At 47.3% G+C, this 22,591-nt stretch overlaps 1 protein-coding gene across 1 annotated transcript; it reads right to left on the bottom strand.

The window, feature by feature from the left end:
* Nucleotides 1–4,147: 4,147 nt before the first annotated feature.
* On the bottom strand, nucleotides 4,148–21,458 carry RCC1 (regulator of chromosome condensation 1). The gene is made up of 10 exons (XM_083627591.1): nucleotides 21,354–21,458; nucleotides 15,820–15,889; nucleotides 14,212–14,399; nucleotides 13,023–13,202; nucleotides 12,798–12,921; nucleotides 11,627–11,749; nucleotides 9,828–9,983; nucleotides 8,036–8,155; nucleotides 6,627–6,779; nucleotides 4,148–6,069 (listed from the first exon to the last, which is right to left on the bottom strand). The coding sequence occupies exons 2-10, from the start codon at nucleotides 15,875–15,877 to the stop codon at nucleotides 5,897–5,899; spliced, it is 1,275 nt and encodes a 424-aa protein (XP_083483717.1). The 5' UTR covers nucleotides 15,878–15,889; nucleotides 21,354–21,458; the 3' UTR covers nucleotides 4,148–5,896.
* Between the last annotated feature and the right edge of the window lie 1,133 nt (nucleotides 21,459–22,591).

The following is a 22,591-nucleotide window of genomic DNA, read 5'->3' as shown; positions in this document are numbered from 1 at the left end:
ATGGCACAAAGTTAAGATATTTGAAAAAGGGTAAGAATTTGCTGAATTAAGTTTGTAAATGGGAACACAAAAGGGGGGAGGTGTGAGGAGGTCAAGGATACAAGCTTATGAATTTGAGGATATTGAGAAAAATGGACTTGTTTTATTTTTTTATTTCAAATTTCTTTTTTTTTCTTAATTAGCTGTTTTTTGTGTGTTTTCTTTTTTGTAATGTCTACTTTTATCTGTGGTCCCTTTTTTATTCTGTGAATCTTTATTTTTTTCTTTTGTAAAACTCCAATAAAAATTTTTTTAAAAAAAATAAAATAAAAGGAGTAAGAAACAAGATTCGGGCTCCACTTTTAAGTATGGAGGTCTGGCTGGAAGAAACATGGACCTTATTGGGACAGAGCTTCTCCGAGATCTGGTGTTTAATACTAAGGACTATCAAAAAAACCGGCAGAGAGGAATTGAGAGAGAATTAAGAGCCTCGGACGTGAGTTCTCCAGGCTGATAGTAGATTAAGACTGATGGACATCTGTTGGGGATCGAAACCGGGAAAGGGGGTGGTGGGGTTCGGGGTTTGGGAATCCAAAGGGTGTACAATTATAATCTGTTTTTTATTTTGTTTTGTTATTGGTATGAAAATTGGGGAATTCGTGGAAGGGAATTTGGGTCGACTTTAGAAAAAGGTTTTAAGAATGAGCACTGATGTACAAATATTGATGTTTATAAGTTAAAATTGGTTTTTCTAAAATGAATTAAATATAAAAAGGTTAAAAATTGGGGATAAGAACTTGTTGAACTAACAATTTGAATTGGAATATAAGAAGGGGAGGTGTGGGGAAGTCAGGGAAATATGTTATTGAAAATACGGATTGTAAACTTTATGTGTTTTTAATTTTTTTTGTTTTTTCTTTTTTGATTTTTTTATTAAGGTGGAAAATTTTAATAAATATTTAATTTAAAAAAAAAGGAATAAAGGACACTTCATCATTTAACAACTGAATAGATTTCAAGAGAGCAATTGCCCAGGTCGCATTCTCTTCGCATTTCTGAAATCTGTTGGCAAAATCTGTGCTGGTGGCTTAATTGATTTAAAGCAGGGATGATAACTCTCTTTTTAAAACAAAAAAACAACAAAAAAAGTTTCTTGTTTTGGGAGTTTGTCCTTTGTGCATCAGGATCGTCACACTGCAGATTGTGTTGTTGCAATGGGGGCAAGCAATCAAGGTTAGACGCCCAGAGTTTTCTTAAATCACTTTGTCCCTCTTGCCTTAACACAAACGGAACACAAGAAAGGTTGGGTTACAACATTCAGATCACCTTCCGGGGATGATCTAATGCATGGTAGTACAGTGGTACCTCAGGTTACATACGCTTCAGGTTACAGACTCCGCTAACCCAGAAATAGTACCTTAGGTTAAGAACTTTGCTTCAGGATGAGAACAGAAATCGTGCTCCGGCAGTGGGAGGCCCCATTAGCTAAAGTGGTACCTCAGGTTAAGAACAGTTTCAGGTTAAAAACGGACCTCCGGAACGAATTAAGTTCTTAACCCGAGGTACCACTGTACCTAACATTCCACACTGTGGGACCACTCTGGAAGCTTGTTCTAATGGAATGGATATTTGGAGAACTAAGAATTGTATTGGATTCACCAAAAGCTAGAAAACAGGTCAGTGCTGAGCCTCAAAACACCACTGGGTGAGAGAGCCTAGTACAAGGAGTCAGAGAGAGCAGGGGCTGTTCCTAATCAAACAAAATCCCAGGTTGACTTGGATGCCTTTATAAGCAGGGGCAGCCAATCTAGTGCTCACCAGATGTTTTCGGAATCTGCTGTCCTCCTTTCCCAGCCAAGACGGCCAATGGCTGAAGACAGAGTTGCAGTTCAACGGTATTTGTATATTTCATTATTACACTGTTTTTAAAGAATTCTAGCAAACTGTCAATTGCTCAGAATTGGAAGAATCTGGACAATCTACATCTATCCCTGTGGACGGACACACACACACACACACACATATATATATATATATACCGTATTTTTCGCCCTATAGGACGCAATTTTTCCCCTCCAAAAATGAAGGGGAAATGTCTGTGAGTCCTATGGGGCAAATACAGGCTTTCGCTGAAGCCTGGAGAGCGAGAAGGGTCGGTGCGCACCGACCCCTCCCACTCTCCAGGCTTCAGGAAGCTCTGCACAACCCTCGGGAGCCGGGCGCCAGGCTCCCGAGGGTTGCGCAGAGCTGCTTGCGCTCCCGGGCTCCGCGCAGCTCCGCGAAGCCGCGCCGGGCTCCCGAAGGTTGCGCAGAGCTGCCTGCGCTCCCAGGCTCCGTGCAGCCCCACGCCTGGGGGGGGGGGGGAATAAAAAAAATTCCTTTATTTCCCCCCCCTTAAAAAAAAATCTAGGTGCGTCCTATGGGCCGGTGCGTCCTATAGGGCGAAAAATACGGTATATATTAGCATTAATGGGAAAACTTACCAGACCCCTGAAAGCTCAGAGGAGTGAACAAGACGCAGATGGCTATATAGAAACATGGTACCCTTTACTTTCTCAACTGATAATCTTACAGTGTGGCATCCTCTGAATACCCTTGTTCAACTTTGGAACATTTTTAATTAAAAATTTTGCCCCATTCCATTATTGCAGGGGGGACAGTGGGATGTTATTGCAATCACACACACACACACACACACCAACAGGTGATAGTCAGGACTTGAAGCACTAGGTAAGGCTTGCAAAGTCCTGAGCAGTAGGTAAAGCACCAAGGATCAGCTGAGGATTGAAGTCACTGCCTATCAGCTGACAGACAGCATTTTTAAGCTTGCTTTCTGCAGGGATTGGCTGGGCAACAGAGTTCCCTGTGCGGAACCGTCACATAGCCTATCCAGCCCCGCGCCTGATGACATATGTCTAGTACAAGGCAGGTGAGTGTGGTTTAGGGGAAAACGGCCTCGTGGGCCAAACGGAGACCCTTCCTGGGCCAGATCTGGCCCCTTAGTGTCAGAGCTTCCCTACAGACAATACTAGGACTGACCAGATAAGATGAAATCTTCCTCTGTCCTTTCTTTTAGGTGTACTGGGCCTGTCACTATTCAGTCCCACTATGCACAGGAGAGCACCTCCTTCCTAATGAGCGAATACACTGACCATTTATAGCAGTTTCCCAACCCTGGGCCTCCAGCTGTTTTTGGACTACAATTCCCATCATCCCTGACCACTGGTCCTGCTAGCTAGGCATGATGGGAGTTGTAGTACAAAAACAGCTGGAGACCCAAGGTTGGGAAACCCTGATTTATAGTGTGGACCGGCCTTCCTAAAGCCCAGCACCTTTCACATGTTTTAAGTCCCAGCAGCCCCAGATGATATGGCCAATGGGATTTGTGGTCCAGCAATATCTGGAGAGCTCCAGGTTGGGAAAGGCTGACATGGATGTTACTTGTATATACATACATACCATCAGTCTGGTATAGGATGCAGGTGTAGAGGAAGAAATACTATACCATATCCCCAGATTTTGCTCAAGATTTCAGGGCCTCATTCACACCATACATTTAAGGCACGGCAGAACCACCTTGAGAAGTCATGGTTTCCCTCAAAGAATTCTGGGAAATGTAGTTAGTTAAGGCTACAGAAATCTGCTTGGAGACACCTATTGCCCTCAGAGCTACAATTCTTTGAGTGGTTTAGCAATCCGTTTCTCTTCACAGGTAACTGAGAATTATAGCTCTTCCAAAAGTAACAATCTTTTTTTTTCTGCACAGCTCGTTTTATTTTGGGCTGAAGCATCTCACGGCTGGCTGATCCCTGCTTTTGTCTACACGGGACAACCATTTTTAGATTATTATTTTTTATTGCACATAGTGTCACTCCGATGTTATTTCTGGTTACTATTATTATTGCATCTTTTTGGTTTTGAATTATGTTTTACATGCTGCTAGAAACAGCCTTGAGGCTTACCTGAAAAGGCAGCTTATTAGTATTTTCAATACGACAATCACCTATTCTGAAGCTGACTTGAGTAAGCATCCCATTTTTTGCTGCGTTTGCAAGCTGCACGCCCCTAAACTTTAAATTGGTCCTAGGGATGGTGTATAATAAGCAATAAAAATGCAGGCGACAAAAACAGAATCAACGGCCCTGCAGAAGATGTGCACACTCAAGAGTTATCAAAACTCAATTTATTTCAAATGTTAGAATTTTTACAGATTCACATCTCTCCTGCAAAAAAATAAAAATCACTTTTTGCTTCCCTTGCTTCCTAAAAACAAAATAAAAACAAAATAAAAATACTCAGGGCGCCCACATATTGCCAACAACTCGGCATTTTCCCAAACACAGCCCATTGTAGGGCTGGCAAGATCTTCAAAACGTGGTTGAAGGAGACAAGAGCAAGAAAGTGGGCAGAAGAGATTGACACACAAAGTTTCTATCCCAGTTGGATTACCACACACGATCTGTGCGTCGGTACAATTCAGCTATTTTTCCTCCACCGGCTTTACCCAAGCCTATATCTGCCCCGCAGAGCCAACACTCAGCACAGGGTGTGGCCCTCCAATGTTGTTGGACTCCAACTCCCATCATCCCTGGCTGTTGGCCATACAGGCTGGGGCTGATGGGAGTTGGAGTCTAGCACCTGGAGCGATACAGGCTTCCTGCGGCTGATGCAGGTAGAAACTAAATACGGGTACCAAGATGGAGAGTCAGGGCAACAGCTCCCTTGCAACCTCCCAGGATTACAGACACAGCTTTAAATAGACAGCCGTCTACAGGATATATCCAAAATAATAGAACTGATGCCTCTACCTCAAGAATTCTGAATCAGGGAAAACATTTGAGCACAGGCAACTTCCCTGAACCGTCACACAGTCATCCAGATGGGAGAAGCTGCACTCAAAGACTCTGGAGCTCTTGAAAGGACAGGCAATGGTTCTTTGGGGCTGTGGCAGGCATGGATAACCTCTGACCCTGCAGATATTGGACTACAACTCCCATCATCCCTGACTGTTGGCCATGTCAGCTGGGGCTGATAGGAGCTGGGAATCCAACCACATTGGGAGGGCTACACATTCCCCATCCCTGTGCTACGGAGTCACTCCGCAGCGGAGTTCTCAGCTGCCAGAGAACTCTTTAAGACGTCCATGTGTATAAATAAGGAACCAGGGTCACCCTCAAGAACCATCTCTGCTTCTAACTGCCCGCCTTGCCTCGGCCAGGAAGGTGGCGGCAGAAGCTTGAAACTACACCTAGATTAAAGAAAAGGCAATCCCCCACTTAAAAACAGCCTTCTCCAAACTGGTACCTGCCAGGTGTCCCTAGACTACAACTCCCATCATCCCTGACCACACTGGTTTGGGACTGATGGGAGCTGGAGTCCATAGCTTGCAGAGGGCACCAGGTTTGGTAAGGCTGCTTTCGATGGGTGTACAAGTTAATCCATCTCCCAGGACCAAAGAGGGACTGAATGCCAAAACTGAGAAAATGGTGATTTCTGAGGTGAGCCATTAAAAACTGGGGGGGGGGGGCAGTGGCAGGCAAGGGAAGAGTCTAGGAGATGAAAGCCCCGGGTTTGATGGCGAAACCAGGACAACTTGTGCAGATTTCAGAAGCAGGGCAAATCAGATAGCGGAGAGGGAACAAAAGCACTATGTGTTTCCAAAGCCAAATGCTATCCCTTGTCTTGTTTATTTTTATTTTTTTTTAAATAAGACCTTGTCCTGACTATCAATAGCTTTGAGAGCAGTGAGGGAAGCCATTTTTTAAACAAATACCAACATCTTAAGGGAATTATTTTATATTGGCTAATTTTTCTCCCTAGAGAAATATCAGAAAGTTTTCGGCAGGAGCCCCGTCCCAAAGACTCAAGAAAGTGCTGCCCCCTGGAGGGTTCTCTCCGGGGCTGCAGGAACAGTTTGTCAACTCTGCCGCTCCTTGACGAGGAGGACGGTGTGCTGCCCTCCGCCGGTCACCGAGAGAACGCTGCGATTCTCCAGCTGCTGGCCAGACATCTGAACGGGGCTCCAGGCATCCTCTTCGTCCCCAGTGGCAAGCTGGAGATTAGACCCCATGCCCCAGGCAAATGCGCGGCCTATAGAAGACAGGGAAAGTAGGACAGTGAAAAAGAGCCCTAAGCAGTTGTGCCCGAAGCTGGCTGGGCAATGCATGCCAGGGCTTCTCACATAACCATTGCATATTATTCACAGCATGCAGAGATGCAATATTCAGTTTAAGTTTCTAGACCTCATGAATTAAATTATCAGAAGACCAAAAATTCTTGCTTTTAGGGAAAAACCAAAGCTCAGAAACTGGAAAGTTCAAGGCCAAAATATAAGAACAAGTCTCAAACTATAAATATTTAGGAATGGGGTCCAGGCATCAGAATCCCAGTTGAGCCAGAATGAGAAAGCGATGCCAGTGTTGGGGGCTTAAGATCAGCTGAACCACTACATCCTAAGCTGCTCATCTTGCCATTGGATCCCACCCTACCCCCCGCAAGACAGAAAGTCATTTCAATGGGTCTACCCGTAGTAGAACATAGCTGAATGCCCTCCACCTGTATATTCAAGTTACTACTGACTAGTAGCTTCATTCCCTGCAGCGCCACAGATTCCGCACCTGCCAACCCAGCGCCCGGTTCAGACTCACCGTCTTCCGTAACCGCAAAGCCAACCCGTTCCCCACAGGCGACCGATGACACTTTCGGCAGCCCAGGGACAGCCGTGGGGGCGTTCTTGTCCAACGCTCCCTCTCCCAGGCCCAACATGCCGTAGTCTGCTCTGCCCAGGCTGCACACGGTTCCTGCGGAAGGTGGGAGAAGAGACGTCGCTCTGTTAGGAGAGATTTGGTGAAGAGCGCTACAGGCAGGCTTAGGATCAATGAGGGACCGACCATCACCCAGACTGCGTGAGGACGAAGGCTGTTTGGGCCACAGCCCTCTCTGAACGTCTGAAGAGCTGTTCAACTGTCTCCCTCAGGAGGTCTCTCCTTCCTTGGAGGTTTTTAAGCAGAAGCCAGATGGCTCTTAGTTGAGATTCCTGCATTGCAGGGGGTTGGACTAGATGTCCCCATGGTGTCCCTTCCAACTCTACAATTTTGTCACTGGAGAGAGGTTGCTTAACCTGACAGGCATGATAAGGCCTGGTTCCCTTTCATACATTCCATGAATACAGTGGTACCTCGGGTTAAGAACTTAATTCGTTCTGGAGGTCCGTTCTTAACCTGAAACTGTTCTTAACCTGAAGCACCACTTTAGCCAATGGGGCCTCCCACTGCCGCCGGAGCACAATTTCTGTTCTCATCTTGAAGCAAAGTTCTTAACCTGAGATACTATTTCTGAGTTAGCAGAGTCTGTAACCTGAAGCGTCTGTAACCCAAGGTACCACTGTAGTTGCACACAGATCCTCACCTATCTGCGCTGCACCATACGACAATGTGGAGGGGGCTGCTTGGATGTGAATTAACCTGTGGATTGTGTTGCTTGGCTATCATTGTATTGCAACAGGAAAAGATCCTTCGCCTTTGCATGCACACTACTTTCCACTCGACTGTGTTGAGTGTGGATGGTTTGAAAGTCTTAAATGAATATATTTCTGACTGAGGGGAGAATTACAGCATTAAAAGAGTCCTGTATTGAGAAATCCAACCCCGATTTCACCAAATCATCTAAAGCAGCCCTGGGGCCATGGCTCAGTGGCAGAGCAACTGCTATGCATGCAGAAGGTCCCAGTTTCATTCCCAGGAAGGGCTGGGAGAGACTCGCTTGTCTGAAACCTCTGGAGAGCCACTGCCAGTCTGTGTAGACACTGCTGAGCTAGATGGACCCGCGGTCTTGCTTGGTATAAGGCATTTATGTTCCTTGGTACTGTCGCCTCCGCTCCTTTGAAGTCATGGAGCCTGCAGCCCTCCCGATGTTGTTGGACTACAACTCCCATCATCCCCTGCCAGAGTGGCCAGGGATGATGGGTGCTGTAGTCCAACAGCTTCTGGAGGGCCATAATTTCCCCATGCCCATATTATGTTCCTCTCCTCCAGCCCATCAAAGAGCAGCCACTCACCTTCCGAGTCCAGACACACAGTGTGATGCTGCCCAGCTGAGAACCCAACCCAGGATCTGGTGGAGTTCTTGAACGCCGTCAGAACCTTTGGTGAATAGTAGGTGTCAATTCCTTGTGATCCTGGGAGATAAGCAAGAAAACCCAAGCCAGTTAACAATGTGTAATGTTTAGTTATGGGAGAGAAAGAGGACTTGAAAAATTCAACCTGGCATTTTGGAGGTTTAAATCTCAACTCATCTTGACATAGTCTTAGCCCCAAGCTTACAGAGGTTGCCACCAAGTTAGTCTAGAATGATCTGAGACTGGTGTGGGCAACCTTATGTCCCCAAGGGCTATAGCAGCAGCACACATGGACACTTTTGAAGTCTCTCTCTTAGCTGAGGCTGAAGAAGGGCAGACCCGTCTCCAGCCCAGCAGGAAGAGAAAAACCCTTTGAAAATCAATATTGCGCCTTGGGCCCAAGTCCATCCATTCTGGAATCATTTTTAAACCTTTACACAGGATTAAAAGGGGGGGGGAGAGGATGGGTTTCCAAATGTGGAAGAAGAATCTAATCAGGGCTCAAGATCTTGTAACTAAGGGATTGGTCACTTCATACACAGAAGTTAAAAGCAAGTTTCAAGCCAGAAACCCCAGAGCAAAAATCTATTCATTTTTTGTCACATAGGAAACTGAACTGTAGCAAATCAACTATTATTTTGTGAAATGGGTCCAACAACCGGGGGGAAAGTCCCACTGGATATCTGGGAAAACCTATGGAAATCTGCACATGAATTTTCTTTAAATGTAGAGAAGAGAAAACTGTTTTAAAATCATGAGAGCGGATTGTATATCGCTCATGTAAAGATAAATAAAATCAACAAAATCTATCCAGACACATTCTGTAAGGGCCAAAAAGGCGGGTGTTTGATCTTTTTTTAATTAAAATGAGGGCAGGCATCCAGGGGATATAGGTTTGGCAATCCATATCTGCCATTGCACCCAATGTGCTTTGACTATACAAAATTTGGCTTTAAGTGCAATCCACAGAACGTAACCCCCTTGTAAGCTGGGAGTCGCTTGTACTCCCTTCTGTTAAAAAAAAAAAAAGAGGGGACCACAAAAACCCTTTCCTTTTTTTCTAAGGCTAAGGTGTTTCATAGCGTTACGGATTCTCCGGGTTATGAAAGGGAGGGAGGGCAGGAGACAAACCGTACTCACATAGGAAGGGGCATCTTCATTTTCAAAGTGTGTTTTTTTTCTGCTCAGGTGAAGGAAAAGTCAAACCCATCCCTGACCCCAGCAAAGAGAGACATCGTTTCCACCAACCACCTGTTTGGCAGGCTGAAGGCGGGAGGGGGCAGTAGCAAATCTGGGCATAGAGAGATAAAAATTTGCTGCAACAGCAATGGGCAAACAGTACAGGAAGAAGGGGAAAGCCCTACAGGGCCTGCAGGATACAGATCTACGCAGCGGAGGCTGATCCATTAAGGCACACAGGACAGGGCACCATTGACCTCCACCAGCTGTGTGCTGGTCACCCAGTTTCTCACCCAAGGGGCACCAGCCATCACCGCATCTGCCATGGAGGACATTGATTCTGGGAAAGGTTGCTGCATGTTCTTACTCTGTGGTGCAATCCAGGTGCTGGGAGCTGCTCCCTTTTCCCTTGGCAAAAGAGGGACAACCGAGTCGACCCCCCCTTCCCTCCCGCAAATTTGGCACATTTTGGAAGACCCTCGAAAAACAGCTCCCACCAAGTCCGCTTGGCTCCTTCTGAGCCTGGACGACAGCACACAGGTGGCCAACTCACCCAGCTGGTAGTAATTGGAGAGGCCAAACCCAATGACATGGCCCTCCTGGGTGATGGCGATGGTGGAGTAAGAACCGCAGAAGACGTCCCGGATCTGCCCCTTGGTCTTGCAGCCTCTCTGCTTGATAGCAACAGCTTGTGGAAGCAGCAGGCGTTCTGGAAGAGAAGTGGCAGGAGAAGCAATGCTTAGGGGGAATTGGGGGGGGGGGTGGTAGAAGGAAGGAAGAAGCCATCCAGCACAAAGATGCCCTGGGCAGCCAAGCCTTCCTTCTGGAATATAATGTAGCCTCCCTTATGGGAAATCTCAAAGGTCTCCTGCCTGGGTCCCCTCCCTTTAAAGCAGGTGTGGGGAAAGTGGGGCAGGGAAGAAGACCAAAGCTCTCTACCTTGGCCCCCAAAGACTCTTGCCAAGGATGTGACAGGAGCAGGCCAGCAGTAAATGACACCAAGTAAGTTGGAGTTACCATATTTTTTCGTGGATAAAACTATGCTTTTTGCTTTAAAAAAAAGGCAAAAATTGGGTGTCGTCTTATACATGGATACTGAAAGCAGAGGGGGGGGTGTGCAATTAATGGCAGCAGCAAGCAGGAGATTGGCAGCGGTGATGGGGCGGGTGATTGGCAGCTGTGGAGAGGCGGCAGGTGATTGGCGGCTCTGGCAAGTGGGTGGGTGGGCTGTTGGTGGCAGCGAGTGGGCAGACAATTGGCGGCTGCAGCGAGGTGTGAGATTGGCAGTGGCTATGGCAAGCGACTGGTAGTGTCAGGCAGGCGGGTGAGCAATTGGCCACCTCCCCCACCCCCCAAAAAAGCTAAACAACTTAATTTCTTAATTTTGGGTTAAAAAAATAGGGGTTGTCTTATACACAAGGGCGTCTTATACACGGAAAAATACGGTAACTCTTTATTGGCAAAAACAGGAGTGTCAGGCCAAATGAGCACAGCAACTCATCTCTGGCAAGTCTTGCCCACATGAAGCAGTTGTGGAGATTGAAGGTCCCCTGTCTTCCCACAGCTGCCTAAGTCCCCTCCTGAGACTGTGCCTGTGTGAAGCCAACTTCTCCGCCCTCTTCACGCCTCTTCTGATTCCAGGAGACTGGGGGAGGGGAGATTGTGAGAGAGGGGGAGACGACTCTCACCAGCTGGACTCCGCTTTTGGCTGAAAGTTAATGACTGTTACTTCAACACTCTCTCTCACTGCCCCAATCCACTCTCAACATGCCCCCCACCCCATCATCACCAGTGACGCAGGGCAAGAAATGTCCCAGCGCCTTGTTTTTCCACGTGTTCATTCACAACTATGAACAGATTCAAAATGCAAATGCAGTATTATTGGGCAAGCTTGGCACTGTCAAACTGTTTTGCTTGAGTTCCGAAATACAAGTGAAATGCATGTGCGAAACTAGATCACTCTCTAGAGCAGAGGCAGCCAGGCTAGTGCCCTACAGAGGCTGTTGGACTCCAACTTCCATCAGTTCCAGTCAGTTCGTCCAATGGTCATGGATGACAGGAGTTGGAGTCTAGGAAAATCTGGAGGGCACCATGTTGATAACCCCTGCTCTAGGGCATCAGAATTTTTTCCAATGCAAATTCTCAGAGGAAAATTTCGAGGGGGGGGGGACAGACTGGGCATTTTCCCAATTCTATTTTTTCCCTAAATTGCATAGATTTTTTTTCCCCAATCGGGATGGAATCTATAAAGTTTTCCCGATTCAAGATTTTCCAGAAAACCCTTACCACTGTTCACCACCACCCTCAGACCACTCCAAAGCAACAGAATGAATCTAATGCCAATAAACTCACCCAATCCTTTTCTTCCTCCTCTGGCAGTGAAGACTTGGGGGACTCGCCCCAGTTGGCCGTTGTCTCCGCAACCGCAGGTGTAAAGTCCTCCCGCCATGGACACTAATGCCAAGTGATGGCTCCCTGAGAAGCGAAAGCAGTGGCATAAAACTACCCCATCTGTGATGAGTTGGTTCTTTAATCCCACACCAAGCAATTAGGTTTCCAAAGCATGGTTTTGATGGCTTGGGTGGGAGACTGAAAAACAGCCAGATTGGGACATTCTTCTGCGGCTGTATTAGCTACCTGACATCCCACCTATGGGAGACCGCACAGGAAATTACATCAAGGAGGAACACAGGAGAACAAGGAAAATGTCCTCTTTACTACCACCCAAAGCTATCAACTTGAGATAACTGCTTCAGTCTCCTATACAGGAGCTTTACAGGAAATAAAAATTCAACACTGGAAAGTCAACACACCAGTTTGCATAAGGGGAAATGGTTGCTGTGCATCACTCACTGGCCTGGTTCACACACGAAACCAGGGCTTATATAACTATGCCTTAGTGTTATGTGTGAGCCCTGCCCAGCGACTTAACGATGGTCTGTTTACTGCCAACCAACTTCAATCTGAAGTCATTCTTTGCTGTTGGCTTACAAACCTTGACTTGTTTTACCTATGGCTTTGTGTTATGTGCAAACCCAGCACTCATCCTTAAGCATGGTTTCTTTGACCACCTCACCCCAGTCTACACACAATCAACACACCTTAGCTGGTTTGACAGTCAAAGCAAAGCGGATAGGAAAATTATGCCTAAGGCAATTAGGGATTTTTTAAAAGGCAAAATAATATTAGAAGCTGTCAGAGATGCAAACGGGAAATTGTGTTTTATTGCTCAGGAACTTGGCAGTCATATATATAGAGTATACAACAAATTTTTATATTATAGATGTATGTTCTGAATTATTTTAATAATACTGTTGCCTCATACAAGTTTGTCATGGCCTTTGGCTAGAACAATAAACTTATGAACTTGAATCTCACACACTGACCAAGGCATAGGGCAAGAAGAGTTGGCAGACAAAAGCTTTGGAGCAACAGGTCATGGTTTGTTTGACTGCCTGAAGGAGAACTCCCTCTTAAAAAAAATGGTTTAGTGTGATATGCAAACCAGGCCTCTGTGACTCACCTGAGGCAATTTTAACGACTGGCACATCCAACTGCAGCTCCACAGGAACAGCACTGCCACTGCTAGACTCCAACTGCTCTCCGCCCTTCAAAGGAGCCAGTAAACCGATGACTCCATTCTCATCCTGAGTAGAGGCAGATGCACAAAGAGAAAGGTTTAGCTGGCAATCCAGAACAGAAGGGCTGAATAAGTCTTTATTCCTCCAAAGCAAGGCAGGCAACATACCCGGAAAGCTCCCCAGATGAAGACACGCCCGTCGTCTGTCAGTGCTGCCGTGTGGCTGTCCCCAGCAGAAACCTGCACCACCTTCTCCTTCAGATCAACAAGTCCCGGCAAAAAGTCGGACCCCTCCTCTGATGTGTCCCTCCCCAAGGCACCCTCGTCGTTGCAACCAAAAGTGTAAATCTGCAAAACAGGAGAAAATGCAAGAAATTGTCTTGCTGGGCCAGATCAAAGGCAGATCGAGCCCAGGCACATCCTGATTTCCACAGTGGCAGATGTCTCTGGAAAACCCACATGGAGGAGATTAAAGGCCAGCAACTGGTAACTCAGAGCTACCATGACTAGCAGCCATTCTCCATGACTCTGTCTATAGGGAGGGCCATAGCTCAGTAGTAGAGCATCAGCCTTGCATGCAGAAGGTGCCAGGTTCAATCCCCGGCATCTCCAGGCAGTCCTGGAAAGCCACTGTCAGTCAGTGTTGACAATACTGAGCAAAAGGAACCAATGGCCTGGCTCAGAATAAGGCAGATTCCCCATTTTAAAGCCATCTATGGTGCTTGCTGCCAATACAGTTTTGGTCAAAAAAGGCTACACTGTGGAAAGGGAAGCCAAGAGGAAATCCAAGGGCCCGTTATTTCAGATGGAGGGCTGAGACAGTGTGGCAATCGGAGAACAACTTTCAGCAGGAAGCAGGGAACCCTGCTGCATCTGCAAAGCAGCTTGAGCCGCTCGTCTTCAGCTGGCGGGGCAGGACTCACAAGTAGGTCGCCACCATGTCTTCATCACCACTGCCTGTCTCGTTGGCACAGGGGTGGGGAAATTCAAGCCCAGGGACCACATGCATCACTCCAGGCCTTGGGACTGTTCCCAGGCGGACACTTTCCCTAGGTCTTGCTTCACACCCTCCATGAGGCTAGTTTCTACACACATCTCCATCCTGGCATTTTTCTGAGCTCAAAATCAAGTTACAGCTGGGGAAAACGACTTGGGGTGCAAGGAAGGGACAAAAAAAGGGGTGTGGGGAGGGGGCATGGCCTAAAGAGTCTCACAAGGGCAAGACAGAGGCATAGAGGGTCTTTTGTGGCCTCTGGGCCTGGGGCTTCCCCCAATACAATGCTTTGGGGGTTTGCAAGCACCACTAAAGGAATGCAAATGGTTACGACGCAGGTGGCGAAGGCACGATGAGACTCACTTGGCCTGTTTCACTGAGGCACACCGTGTGAACCCCTCCCGCTTCAGCCTGGATGATCTTCTCGGGGAGCTGCAGCAGGGCAGGCCTCTTCCGCGCCAAGACGTCCGGTCCGAGGCCCAATTGCCCAAGGTCGCCCTGCCCCAAGGTCAGAACCAGTCCGGGCTCCGTCTGGTGCGACTGATGGCTGACTGGAGAGGAACCGTGAGGAGTCAGAAATGGAATACATGGTGCAGGGGCAAGAGAAGAAGTATCACATGACCACCCAAGTCCATTCAGGAAGCTCTCGGCTCAGGACCCAACCGTTCTGAGACTAGCCAACATAGGGCCCTCCTGATGTTGGGCTCCAACTCCCATCAAACCCCAGCCAGTATGGTAAATAGCCAGAGCTGCTGGGAGCTGCAGCCAACATCTAGAGGACAACAGACAACTAATAGCACCCTTAGGAAACTTCATTTCCCAGGATTCCTTCAGGGAAGGCATGACTGCATCATAACATGTCCTGGTGCTGATGGGGCCTTAAACAAACATGGCTCCTCCACATACTGGTGTCAGTTACATGCTTTCGTGAGCTTTGAAGGCTACAGGAATTGCACGTGACAGCGGTTGCAACCCACAGCAGCCTCCGACAGTACAAAGTGGGTGGGTGGCAGAGAAGGCTCTCAGCAGATTGGCGTGGACAGGCCAAGACAGGGGACTCCCCATTTACGCGGGGGTTACGTTCCAGGCCCCCATGCACATAATTGCACAAAAATGCCAAGCACCCTGGAGAGCCCCCCTGGGTCAGAAACAGACCCATATTAGAGTCTGAAAAGGTTCTCTTCAGACTCTGGTGAGGATCTCCTCCTGAACCAGAGGGGCAGAGGAGCTTTGTGGGGCTTCTTAGCCTCCCGACTTAACAGCTGACATGCGAGGTATCGCAGCAACATCAGCCACTACCCTGTGCATCAGATGAGGAAGCCCTGCTGACCCTCCGCTCATGCAAAGACCCTCCCCAGAGCCCAAAGAGGATGCCGTCTTCAGGCTCCTGGGAGGGTCTCCTCGCAAACCGGATGCTTAGTGAGCTGGTCAACCAAGCCCCACCGTCCCTCTGGCTCATGTTTGGTTCACCAGGTGCTCCCCCTTTCCAGGTGCCCGGCACTGCACACAAACAGAACATGAGTAAATGGGGAGTGGCCTGTAGTCATTTATTATCATCATCATCATCATCATTATTATTAGGACTTATTTCAAAAAGCTTAACAAACTATTGGGTGAGATCTCAATGGATTCAAGTTACAAGAAAGGAGATTCTGACTAAACATCAGGAAGAACTTTCTGAAGGTAAGAGCTGTTCGACAGTGGAACAGACACCCATGAGAGGTTGTGGACTCTCCATCCTTTGAGATTTTGAAGCAGGGGTTGTCACTGTTGAAATTCCTGCATTGCAGGGGGTTGGACTAATAAGCCTTGGGGTCTCTTCCAACTCTACACTTCCATGATTTGCATTGCATCCGATTGTCATAGGCTGTGTCATATATTTTGTTGTTTCTATGGCTTGCAAACCACCTTGTGTAAAGCAATATAGAATGGCAGTATACAAATTAAATGAAAAACGGAACGCAACCTCACCTTTAGTCCGCTTCACTTTGACAGCGTCATCTTTTTCCAGCACCCGTTTTCTTGGCATGTTTTTTTAGTGCTGTTAGGGAGGGAGAAGTGGAAGAAATCCCCAGTCAGAACATGAAAGGCTGCCATGGTCCAAATCACAAAGCAGGATTACTTCACAGGAGCATTCTTGAGTTCTCTTTCACAGGTAATATTTTTAGTACAGTGCTTCTTATATTTTAACTGGGAAGCTGTGAGTTTAATGGAACACGCAAAGCCATTTTCTGAATTGAAAACAAATACTCCCTTTTTTTAGGTACAGCGATTTTTGTGCTCTATTTGTATGATCCCTGCCCTTGTGTTTCATAATGCTCCTAGAGCTGTGAATCTCTAATGAAAACATCTGCCTTTCTGTTTCCATAGAAGACTGCTCTGTTCATCTACAAATATTCAGCAATATGTTATGTGTCCCAAGAAAGTTTGTAAGAGGCATCTTGAAGTGTTTTGAATCCCCACCCCCAAATATATTTGGCTACCGGGGGGGGGGCTGATCACAGAAAGAGAACCTGGGCCTTCCATATGTGGTTGGACCCCCATTCAGTGTGGCCAATGATAAAGAAGGATGGGAGTTTTAGTCCGGCCACATCTGGGGCCCACAGGTTCTCTCCATCCCTGCCTTATGTTCTACAGCTGCAGCAAGAGGGTCAATAGGATCCTTAAGTGTTGAATGAGACCAGGAAGATGACGCCAATGCAGAAAGGGAGAACCTGTCCCTCAATAGCGATGAAAATATTTTGGCTGCCGAACTTTCAGAGCCTAACTAAAGCAAATTCAAAAGTCAAAGCCCTCCATTGTTCCACATCTCCCCAAGGCCATTTGCCATGGTGCCTGGCCAAAGAAATTTGGAGGGGGGGTGTCATTATCATTATACACACAGTGCCTCACTGGCCCCAGGCCCACCTGTTCCATCCTCTCATGGTTTGGCCTGGAAAAGCACAGCATCAGAAAAGATGTGAGGGGGAAATTGCCATTTTTTTAAAAAAAAGGACACAAGAAGGATCAGAAAACGCTTCGAGGCATCATACATGGTTGACTTTGGGAGATGCTTAAATGAACACTTTTCCAGCTCCAATGAACAGGGGTAATGTGTGAATAACTGGATTAGGGGAACAAAGGCCAGCTCTGGCAAAGAAGAATTTTACTTGACGTACTTTGCACAATGCAGGAAATTAACTTCACTGGTATTAACACCAAGCCCCCTGTCCCACCACCAACCCAGATTCTGCACTCAGCGAGTTACGCAACTCATGCCACTTTGCACAGCTTTTGCTTCCTTTGCAGGATAAATCACATAAAATGGAATACACTTGTTTAATTTAACAGTAATGCAATGTTGAAGACTTGTTATTGGCTGCGACGGGAATGTGCCTCTTTGGCTTCAGCAGGCATGGCAAAACTTGTTTTTTCTAAAAAAGTGTGTAATTCATTGCAATTCATTGCACAGGACGTCAAGGACACAGATTCCTCAACGCAATTTCTGCAGGAGAGTAGATGTCACATAATCTGGTACGGTTATTTTAGCACCATGAAAACAAACTAGATTCATGTTTGGCTTTGGTCAAATCTATTTAGGGCAGTTTTATGCCACTTTAATTTCTCTGACTGCCCCCAAAGAACACAGAGAAATGCCGTCTTGTGAACTGGTGAGAATCCACAACACAGGACAGGAATTTCTCCAGTGCTTTATTTTTCCGTGGGAAATTTCCCATTTCATAAGCTCATTAGTACCAATGAATGGATGTCAAATGCAGGCACAATGACTAGGCAAGCTTCCCCGTTTCAATGTTTTTAGCTTTGCTTACTACCGTATTTTTCGCACCATAGGACGCACTTTTCCCCTCCTAAAAAGCAAGGGAAAATGTGTGTGCGTCCTATGGAGCGAATGCAGGGGGGAGGCAGGCGGGAAAAGCCCCCAAGAGCTGCACACAAGTTCCGTGCGCTCTTGCGGGCTTTTCCACAGGAGGGAGAAGGGACTGACTGGCCGCATCAGTCCCTTCTCCCACCTCCCAGAAAAGCCAGGAGAAGCCGTGATCTCTTTAAAGGAGTTGCGCGGCTTCTGCCGGTTTTGCGGGAGGTGGGTGAATCCCCCCACCTCCCAGTAAAGCCAGGAAAGCCCTGTGCAGCGTCTCCCGGCAAGGAGAGGCTGCACGGGGCTAAAGGGGAAGCCAAAACAGCGAGCGGGATCCATCCTGCTCGCTGCCTTGGCTTGTGCCATAGCTGCGCACAACCCCTCCGGCAGGGAGAGGTTGTGCGCAGTCTGTACGCTGCTCTTTGGGGCTGGGGGGGGATTTTTTTTCTTGATTTCCCCCCCTAAAAAATGGGTGCGCCCTATGGTCCGGTGCGCCCTATGGTGCGAAAAATACGGTAAATACAAGTAAAATAAACATGCTATCACCCTAGAGGCATCACAAAAAAATACAATGCAAACTGAAAATGTTCCAATGCAAATTAGGTTAATTTGCACAGGAGACATTTCCAGAAAACTTTCCAATTCAAAATTTTCCAGGAAACTCATGCCACTGCTGAGAATTCTTTATTTGGGATTCCTAGCTCCTAGTCTCACAAAACTACAATTCCCAGAAACACCCTGGGAAGTGGCCAATGACTAATAAATCAAGTTTGCATCTGTACAGTATCGTACATGTATTTCCCTGGTATGATGCGCCTTCTAAATCCCTTCCCAGTGCAATATCCCATATAAAGAGAATAGCTGGAAGGTTCCATTGAGACAGGACTATACCCTGCTGCCTTTTTAGCCTTTTGGGGTGTAATTTTGTGTGTTTCTACACAAGTGAGGAAGCGTGTACAGTCTTCAAAGAATGGGGAAAAGATCTCAAAAAGCTGGCCCATTCTCCAGGGCGCCCTGATGCTGTTAATCAGCATGGAAAAAGTAATAAATAACCAACAACAATAGGAATAGACACAGCTAGTGAGACTAGGTATAAAGACTTTGATTGGCAGCAGCTTTCCAGGGTCTCAAGTTGTATTTTCCATCATTTAGTACTACCTAGCTCTTTTAACTATGGATACCAATGACTGAATATGGGATCTTTAACATACAAAGCATGTACATTACTACTGAGCTATGATTCTTAACTGACCATAGTAAGACCCCCCTGAGATAAGATCAAAGGTCTATGTATTCCAACCTCTGGCCTTGCTAGCTAGGGGTGATGGGAGTTGTAGTTCAACAACATCTGGGGACCCACAGGTTGAGAAAGGCTGCCCTAAGGGGCCAACCAGATGCCAATGGAAAGCCTATAAGCAGAACATGAGAACAAAAGCTGGGCACTTACTCATCATAGAATTGTAGAGTTGGAACGGACCCTGAGGGTCATCTAGTCCAACCCCCTGCAATGCAGGAATCTCAGCTAAAACATCCATGACAATTGCTATGGACTGGAAGCTGTCTTCTACCAGAGCTAATTGTCCATCTGCACTAAACATTTAAAGCAGTATCATACCACTTTAAACAGTCATGGTTTCCCCCAAAGAATTCTGGGAACTGCAGTCTGTTATGGGTGCTGAGAGCTGTTAGGACATACAAACACACACATAAAAAGGTAAAGGACCCCTGAAAATTAAGTCCAGTCGCGAACGACTCTGGGGTTGCAGCGCTCATCTCGCTTTACTGGCCGAGGGAGCCGACATTTGTCCGCAGACAGTTTTTCCGGGTCATGTGGCCAGCATGACCAAGCCGCTTCTGGCGATACCAGAGCAGCGCACGGAAATGCCATTTACCTTCCTGCCAGAACGGTACCTATTTATCTACTTGCACTTTGATGTGCTTTCAAACTGCTAGGTTGGCAGGAGCAGGGACTGAGCAACAGGAGCTCACCACGTCGCAGGGATTCGAACCACCAACCTTGCGATCGGCAAGCCCTAGACTCTGTGGCTCACATCACCCACCGCACACATAGACCTACAATTCTTAGAGTGGTTTAACAATAAATCCCTCTTCCCGGTGAACTCTTGAGAACTGTAGTTCTGCGAAGGGAATATCAAGGGGCATGCGGAGGACAGCTGGGTGGCTTGTCACTATTTTTTAAAAAAAAAAAACCAACAACACAACAACAACAACCCTGCAGTAGATGCTCACACAGCAATTAGAATCGCAGAAATGTAGAGTTGGAAAGGACCTTGCACAACTGCATTCCACTTCTCTGCCAATGAACACCACACCTGTTCAATAGTTCCACCTGTTGCACAGCTGAGGGCATGAGAGGCTGTCTGCAAACAAAGATGAGCCCTGACTGCAAAATAAACCAGTTGTGCTGAAAGGCAAAAGGCAGCTAAGAAGCCAAGCTTCAGATCAGAAAAGACACACACACACACACACACAGAGAGAGAGAGAGAGAGAGAGAGAGAGAGAGAGAGAGAGTTCATTTTCTCTCTCTCTGCAGCAACCAAAGAGACCAAGATACCTCACTAATCCCTCTCAGCCACAGATCCCTGGACTACAAAACAGGGAAATCCATACTGGCCTACCTAACAGGGTTGTTGAGAGGATTACAGAGAAACCAGAAGTGAAGTGCTTTGAACACCCAACACCCTTATACACTTTTTTAAAAAGAGAGACAGTAGAAAACTGGTTTATAAACTAGAAAATAAATTTAAAACATTATCATTATATTGCAACTACTAAAATGTATCAGTGAAGCATCCTGTTGTTCAAACAATGTTAGGTTGTGTTTGTGAGAAGGCTCCCTGGACTTACTTGGTCAAAAAAGAAAGAACTGTAAGGTATATTTGATAAGGAAAAGTAAAATGCACCTGGGAACTGGGTGAATGCAGTCTGAGTATTATCTATTCTGACTGACACATGACACGTGAAGAAAGCGCCTTCGGGCCAGATTCAACTACTCAGTTCCACCACCAGATGCCAGTGCAAGAAATCCAGCTGTACCGAATCTCCCACCCACGCACCCACCTTCCTGTTTATGGGATGGCCTCCGGTCCCATTACTACCAGGGAGAAAAACACCTCTGCCCGCTTTCTCCACCCGCGGATCATTTTACGCTCCTCTATCATGTTCTACCGCCGTGCCCCCACCCCACCCCCGCGCCAACTCCCCTTCTATTTCCCTTTCCCGCAACTCTCAAGGAAGCTGCCTGGATTTGAATTTCCCGCGCTGACGCTCCCTTCCTTTCCCGCTGTTGCAAGCCGCCCGAGGAGAGAGGGAGGGAGAGAGAACCTCCGACTTTCTCATTCTCCCAGGAAACGTTCTCCCAGGAGGGAGCGCGCGCACTCGCCACCCGGCTTTGGAACGCGAGCCTGCAACTTCGCGTTCCATCCGTAGAACGTTCAGACACCAGCCACGCCGCTCTCAAGCCACGTGGGGACGAGGCCGGTCGGGCCTTTCCAGAACTTAAGACGAGATTCAAAGGGGGCGAAGCGCACCAAACCCGGGCTGGTTCTCTTTCTCACCCCACCGCAACCGACCGTCCCGGGCAACCCCCGTTCCGCCATGCTGCTGCTGTCGGCGACGGCAGACTCACCTCGTTACTTGCCTTATATTCGCTTCCCCACTCCCAAGTCCGACAAGTCTTCTGTTCCTCTTCCCCACAAGCACTCCCTCTGCCTTGCCCCCTCCCTCCCTCCCCTGGCGTCCTTATCCCGTTCGAGCATGCGCACTGAGGCGCCCCGGCGCAGATACCATTGGCTGGCAAGGAGAAACAGAGAAAATTTACTCTGGAGCGCCAACTATCGGTCGCTGCAAAGCAGGGAAAGGAGATCCCATCCCCCAACCATTCGAACAAGACTGAGGTTAAATAGGAGAGGTAAAGCCCGGACGCCGCTTCAGAGGGTGGATCACTGATCATTTGGCTGAAGCCTGAATACACGTACACACGTAATGATCTTAATAAAGTGGGCTCTTTTTCAGGCCACGATCCTAGTTACACTTAGCTGGGGGAGTAAGTGAACACTACAGAGTACCTAGAATTTGACTGTATGTTTAGCTGCAGTCCTGCACACGTTTACTTGGGAATAAGCCCGAATGGACACATGGGGGACTTAAGACTATACTTTCAGGGATCATTTCTATAGTTTGTAACTAGAGAAGTGGACACATGGGGGACTTGGGCGTAAACGTGCCTCGGGTTAGGCTGTGTGGAGCGCAACAAAACTCTGATCATTACTTTTATTGGTAGTATTGCTTTTACTACTATATCCTTTACTACTATATCTTCAAAGAAGCTGAAGGCTCACCCAAGGCACATGGCTCACCCAATTTCCATTTTATCCTCAAAACAACCCTGTGAGATAGGTTACCCCTCACAGAGCTACAATTCCCAAACAACCCTTAAACAACAGTGCCCAGAATTCTTAAGAGAGTTTCAAATGTGTTCTAAAGGTATATAGCACAAGCCTGTAAGTCCAATTACCTCTGAAGAGAAATTTAGCTGGAGAGAACACAGGTGCCATGGAGGAAGGATTCCCCAACAGGGGTGGGGAATCTGCCATCCTCCAAATTGTGTTAGAATACAACTTTTCTCTTGCCCATGCTAGCTGGGGCTGATAGTTGAGAGTCCATCTGGACCCAACATAGTAATCACTGTCTTGTCAATCATCCACTCATTTTGCCATGGGCTTTCTTCCAGCAAGGGAAGGACAGAGATAGTCCTACAAAGGGGCTTAGAGGTGAGTTTCCACATAAACCTTAAAACCAGGAAATGAACACCCCCCACACACACAAAAACCCCTCTGCATTGGGACTCTTCAGTGGATGCCCTTG

This window comes from Podarcis filfolensis (genome assembly GCF_964270895.1).
Source record: "Podarcis filfolensis genome assembly, chromosome: 8".
NCBI classification, from domain to species: domain Eukaryota; kingdom Metazoa; phylum Chordata; class Lepidosauria; order Squamata; family Lacertidae; genus Podarcis; species Podarcis filfolensis.
The sequence above is the reverse complement of the archived record's forward strand: the minus strand, read 5'-3'. Positions and strand labels throughout refer to the sequence as shown.

What these genes read in the sequence shown, in the direction of transcription:
- RCC1 (XM_083627591.1), bottom strand. Translation starts at nt 15,877, where the DNA reads ATGCCAAGAAAACGGGTGCTGGAAAAAGATGACGCTGTCAAAGTGAAG. An exon ending in CTCCAATTACTACCAGCTGG is followed by an intron (nt 8,156 to 9,827) that starts GTGAGTTGGCCA and finishes CTTATCTCCCAG; the next exon opens with GATCACAAGGAATTGACACC. An exon ending in CTTTGCGGTTACGGAAGACG is followed by an intron (nt 6,070 to 6,626) that starts GTGAGTCTGAAC and finishes TGTCTTCTATAG; the next exon opens with GCCGCGCATTTGCCTGGGGC.